At 37.8% G+C, this 5930-nt stretch overlaps 1 protein-coding gene across 2 annotated transcripts; it reads left to right on the top strand.

The window, feature by feature from the left end:
• The first annotated feature begins 293 nt into the window (after positions 1 to 293).
• Positions 294 to 5162, top strand: LOC100712041 (C-type mannose receptor 2). 2 transcript variants are annotated; one of them, XM_019354155.1, is made up of 5 exons: positions 294 to 347; positions 3086 to 3200; positions 3403 to 3774; positions 3894 to 4250; positions 4796 to 5162. In XM_019354155.1, exons 2-5 carry the CDS (start codon positions 3167 to 3169, stop codon positions 5140 to 5142), a joined length of 1110 nt encoding a protein of 369 aa, XP_019209700.1. In that variant the 5' UTR covers positions 294 to 347; positions 3086 to 3166; the 3' UTR covers positions 5143 to 5162. The 2 variants fall into 2 exon arrangements, with proteins under 2 accessions (XP_019209700.1, XP_019209701.1); XM_019354156.1 differs by lacking the exon at positions 294 to 347 and having other exon boundaries at positions 2952 to 3200.
• Positions 5163 to 5930: the final 768 nt, after the last annotated feature.

Genomic DNA, 5930 nt, shown 5'->3' on the forward strand with positions numbered 1-5930 from the left:
TTTCAGTGGTTGTGAGGTGCAGCAGGCCCCAGAGGAAAAACTGGCTCCTCTATTTAGATTCAATCAGACTTTTAGTTTAGAAAACCCATTGTGATTGTGAGCTGCTAACCTTTTTTTTCCCATCATGCCTGTTTCATTCATTTTGGAAGTACCAGTGTTATGGATTATTGACTTTTCCATATCATGCAGATTCCTCCCATCACTGGATGACGCTGTCAATGACATGGAAAACTATTTTAATATTCAAAACCTGACCTTATCGAAAACAGTTCATTTTTTCAGTCTGTATTATTGGTTCCTTGAGAGTCACCAGGTAGAGAATGAACTGCAGACAGATGTAACCAGGTGTAAGTTTTAACACTTCTAATGTTACTTCATGTTATTTCATGTTTGTGTGTGTGTGTGTGTGTGTGTGTGTGTGTGTATTTCTTGTTTAAAAATGTATTTTAATTTTGATTTTTCAGGTGAACAAAAATCAAACTGATGATGTCAACATCTGCTGTATCAAATGTGATATACTAGGCATTAAGGAGTCTAGTAGATAATTATCTCTTGAAATAGTTGTAATCACATTGCTCAATTATTTTTTTTTATTATTTATCATTTATTTAAAAAATTTCCAGACTTAACACAAAAAGTGATTGTTGGCAAAACTGATGTTTTTTTTTTCTAGCATTGAAAGATGACACAAAATATCAGAGCAATTCACACAAACTTAAAACTGAAATTCTAATATTAAGATAAAACACCACCTTTTATATCAGGGGTTGGCAACCCTGGGCACGTGTGCCACAGCTGGCACGCGAAGGGTTAACTCATGGCACGACCATAGCTGGTCTGGCAATCGGGCATACCGGGCATTTGCCTGGTGGGTCAATGGTGATTTTTCGTTTCTATAGGCTGATGGTTTTTGTTGTTTTGTTGTTGTTTTTATTGTTGTTGTTGTTTTTATAACGGCATTAACAATGAAAGGTGGTAGATTGGCCAGATGCTGGCCAATGTATAAAAATAACTCAGTTGTTTGGTGGTGGCTATGGCGGAGCTTCCACAAAGTCCAGCAGGTGGATGATGGAAGGGGAGGCAGGAGGAGGTGAGGCCTGAGGCAGCCGCTGGTCCGAGTGTCAGGTGAACTGAACTTCAGGTAAGAAGTTATGACCTGCAGTCTATCTGGGTCAGATATAAGCTAAGTTTAGGTGGAGTTTAAAACTCATACTGCGTACTAGCTAGCATGGCGGAGTTTCTATACAGCTGGGTGGGTGCTGTGATGTTACTGATAGTGAACTTTATTTTATTCATAAGGTTAATTATTAGAGTTGCCAGCCGTCCCGTAAAAAACGGAATCGTTGCGTATTCAGAGAAAATATCATGCGTTTCATATTGAGCCGAAAAGGAACACAGTTTGTCCCGTACTTCAGCTAGAATGGGAAAAGACACAAAGCTGGAGTTATTCTGTGTCTTTGCTGCACAGCTGCCTCTTCTTCTCTCATTCTCTCCCCTCCCTCTCCTGTTGCTACTTCAATCATGAAACTGATCAATGATCAGCTGATCGGCTTTTCTGACGCAAGTCCATCTGTTTGTCCGTCTCCCACTTTGCGCCAGAAAGAGGAAACTAGCGGATGTCATGCTAAACAACAGCAGCACGTTTAAGCTTGATCAGCTGTTGTTAATAATAATAATAATTAATTTCTAGTATCAGCTGATGTTTGCTGGAGCCATAGCTGTAAAAGCTGGGCCGATTTTTTGTCCCAGTCCAGCCCTGGGCATGACACGCAGTGAGTTAATCTGAGAGGGTGCATTAAAAAATTAATGGCCGGGCCAGCGGTGCACATCGCAAATTAGCTCACATAGACACATTAGTTGTGCTGCTTCTTAATTAAAGTATCTTTGCTAACATTCGCAACTATCAGATTCAAGTTGTAATTGGCCAAAAATAACTTACCGGTGAGAGAGACGTTGCTAGCTGGCAGTTTTTTGAAGCGATGTTGAAATTTCAACATTATGACACTTCAAATGCTTCAGGAGCTGTCCGCTCAGCGCAGCATCAGCACCGCAGAAATACATCAATACATCAATACATCCGTAGACTGAAGACAGAATTCACAATGGGTTTTTGAGACTTTCAGGTGTATGGACCAATGTTTTCTTTTCTGATCAAACCAGAAAGCTTTAATGAGTGACTGGGTTTGTTGGATTAACTGGACACAGAGAACATCGAAATTCAGCTGATTTAAATGAAAACTCTGTGGGGGTCAAAGTTTGCAGAACTACGAACGCAGCTGGAATCCACAGCTGTGCGTGTTCATGGAGCTTGCATCGTCCCCTGCTGGACATCACTACCTGACAGGTTTAACTGTCTTCAGAACATTGCAGAGGCCTTATTGACAGTATTTGGCTCTACATATCTGTGTGAGCAGATTTTGTCTCACATGAAGAGTGTCCTCAGGTAGCCGTCTGAATGCTGGACACTCGGAGACCTGTGTCTCTGAGTGGGAGACCAGAGATCACATTAACATGTGTGTCTCTGTATTAACAAACATGCTATATTGGCCCAGTTTATTTTTCTTATGATTGTTGTGAGGAGACCATAAATAGCATTTGCATTTTCTGTTGTACAGTTCATTTGCTGTTCTTGTTATGGATAAAAAGTGTCTTTTTTTTGTTTCAAAATAGCTGATAACTATTCGCTGATAACTGCCAACATCTGCAAACAAATATAATTCTATAAAGTTATTCTATATAGTGTGTAACTGTAAACATAGAGTGTTATTAAATGCTAATGCAACCATATGGCACATTGACTTCTGAGGAAATTTTAGATGGCACTCATCAGAAAGGTTTCTGACCCTTGTTCTATAGGGTCACAGAGCCAATCTCCTGAACTGTTCAATGCTTCATTATAAAAGGCTATGTTTTTACCAATCATGGTAACTCTTACTGATAACATTAAATTGAAGTTTAAGTTATTCCGCATTTCATGGACATCATGAATGAAATGCGGAATAACTTAAACTTCAATTTGGCATGAATTATAACCTGCTTTATTTCTCAATATTTGTTTGACACATTTCCAACCATCTTAACACAGACATACAATGTGCACTGAAGTGCTGTTGAAGTCATTGTTCCATGGTGAAATTTAGTATCTGCCTCACCAGACAGATTAAAAATGCAGCGGAGTCTGTTTCTGCTTGTTCTGTTGGGTAAGTGAACCAGGTTTACTTGTTGTTTTCATCCAAAAATCCTATAGTTTAACATGGATTCAAAAATTATTGAAAAAAACAATAACAAAATCATTTATGTTTTCATTTTGTAAACTTAAATATTTTTTATGTGACAATTAGATTATTGCTTTTATGGACAGGTATTATTTCTAAAGTATTATTTCTTTTTCTCTTTTTTTAGGTCAGAGTTTCTTCTTCACATGCTATCTGTATGAGTACAGATTTATCACTGAAAACAAGACCTGGCATGAAGCACAGAAATACTGCAGAGAGAATTATACAGACCTGGCCAAAGTGTTTAATATGACAGACATGGAGAGCCTCTATAACCTCACAAAGAATCAAAGAGAAGCCTGGATTGGACTGTACAACAACACAGATGGAAAAATGTCATGGCACTGGTCGCTGCCAGGAGTGGAATACATTGAAAATAATAGCAACTGGAATCTGTCTGAAATACACAGTAATGAAGGCCAGGGGAACTGTGGGAGAGACAGGGACAAGTGGGGAAATGCTTCATGTGCCCATGGGATGTGGTTCATTTGTTATGATGGTGAGAAAATGCAGATAGTAATAACACTACCAGAGAAAGAATGACATAAATTTCTTGATAAGGTCTATATTTTGATATTTCTTTTTATTATATATCATTTATTTCTGTTTTATTCACAGAAAAAAAGAAAGGTAATAAAACCTTATATTTGATTAAGGATAAGGCAAACTGGACTCGGGCTCAGAACTACTGCAGATATAATCACACTGACTTGGCCAGTGGAACTGATCAGGTAGATGGCAATGAAATGAAGGACCTGAAAATATCCCACGGTGAACGGATGAGTGTGTGGATCGGTCTGTTCAGAGACAGCTGGAGGTGGTCAGATGGGAGTGATTTCTCTTTCAGATACTGGGATATGCAGTTATTCAATGATACACAAAGCAACAAGACATGTGCTATGACTCTGTTAAACAGATCAGGAAAATGGAGCTCTGATGAATGTGGCAAAGAAAAACCCTTCTTCTGTTATGATGGTGAGTTTTTATCACAAAATGTCTCTTCTGCTGTAGCACAGAAATCACTGGGATGATTAGATTCGAATATTATATATAGGGAGAGAGAGAGAGAGAGAGAGAGTTTAAGTGCGCATGCTTTTATTTTTTCTTTGAGAGGTGAATATTTTAAGTTGAAAGGTTGATCAATTTAAATAGCTGTGCTACAAATATGGAAGCCTCAACAAGTTCAGAATCATTCCTCTGCAGTCATAGACAAAAATCACAGATGCTTAATTGTTTAAAGAAAATTTAAAAATTCAAGAATGGTGACAATGAAACAAATCAACCAGTTAAACAGATATTGAATGAGGTAACGCACTGCATTCCCTTCCTCCAGTGAGGTCTACGGGTGAATCTGCTGTATGATATGATTGATTCTAAACTCTTTTTTTGTAAATGCTGGAACTGGAAAAACAATCTCACACAACCGAAACAATGACATTCACACCCCTCCTCGTCTTTGTATCAGTATTTATCTTGTTTATGTGTCCAATGATCTTCTTATTTATTTGTTTGCTTAAAAGATAAAGTGATCCTGGTCAAAGAAAACAAGACCTGGGAGGAGGCCTTGTACTATTGCAGAGACAAATATCTTGACCTTCTTTCCATCACCAACCTTGAAGACCAGCAGTGGGTCCAGGAAAAGGCCAAGAATGCTTCAACTCCTTTTGTCTGGCTGGGGCTGCGCTACACCTGCACTCTGGGTTTCTGGTTCTGGGTCACTGATGAGGTGGTTGAATATAAAAACTGGGACTCTGATGGAACGACCGATGGCTGTGACATGTCTGCAGCCATGGAGAGTCGAGGAAAACATAAATGGTTCAGTAAACTTGATAATAATCTGTTTAACTTCTTCTGTTATAAAAATTAAAAGCACTCTGCTCAGTGGTAACTGGCTTGTTGTTCATTTACTGCTGTTTACTGTTATTCTTTTCATTTCCCGCTTTTTAATTATTTACTCAACTTGTTTTTGGTGTGCAGTGAAATTTTGATTCATAAAAGGATTCTGGGAAATATAATCCACTGTGAAATGCTCCTCACAGTGGATTTTTGTACTTTGGCTGTACTTTGTATTTTATTTACTGTATTTTCTCCCATTACACCAGTAAGGTGGTAATTTTCCATATGTGATGTCAAAATGTGGTGATGGTTCTATAATGTATCAAATTATGTATGATGTTTTGTAGAATCAAATTAACAAATTCTCAGTTGAATAAACTGTTAAACCACAAGATTATTTATCTGGTTATTTATTGCTTTTCTCATGATTGTCTGGAAACAATATCGTAGGATCAACCACACCAAATGAACCCTGTATGCCTTTGGGTTATATAACAAACAGTTACAATAAACATTAAAAATTGGTCAGTTTGCAGAATTTAATTACTAACATAGTTACAATAGTCAATTACATCAATCAAATTAACTGGATTAAAGTAGGAGCCTTGAGGCAGCAATGAGGTAAAGAAAAACCAGGTGTTTAGTCAACAAAATTGAAAAATACACAAAACAAAATAAAATGATGTTGTCCAAATGTGAGATGTAGTTCCACCAACAGCCTCTGATGTTAACTGGCAGTCTTTTATATACTGCTGCTAACTGACCATGCTACATTGTATACGGTCACATACACAACTAAATGGAAAAAAAGAGATCTAA

This window comes from Oreochromis niloticus, linkage group LG3 (genome assembly GCF_001858045.2).
Source record: "Oreochromis niloticus isolate F11D_XX linkage group LG3, O_niloticus_UMD_NMBU, whole genome shotgun sequence".
In the NCBI taxonomy this organism is placed as follows: domain Eukaryota; kingdom Metazoa; phylum Chordata; class Actinopteri; order Cichliformes; family Cichlidae; genus Oreochromis; species Oreochromis niloticus.

What these genes read in the sequence shown, in the direction of transcription:
- LOC100712041 (XM_019354155.1), top strand. Translation starts at nt 3,167, where the DNA reads ATGCAGCGGAGTCTGTTTCTGCTTGTTCTGTTGG. An exon ending in GTTTCTGCTTGTTCTGTTGG is followed by an intron (nt 3,201 to 3,402) that starts GTAAGTGAACCA and finishes CTCTTTTTTTAG; the next exon opens with GTCAGAGTTTCTTCTTCACA. An exon ending in ACCCTTCTTCTGTTATGATG is followed by an intron (nt 4,251 to 4,795) that starts GTGAGTTTTTAT and finishes TTTGCTTAAAAG; the next exon opens with ATAAAGTGATCCTGGTCAAA.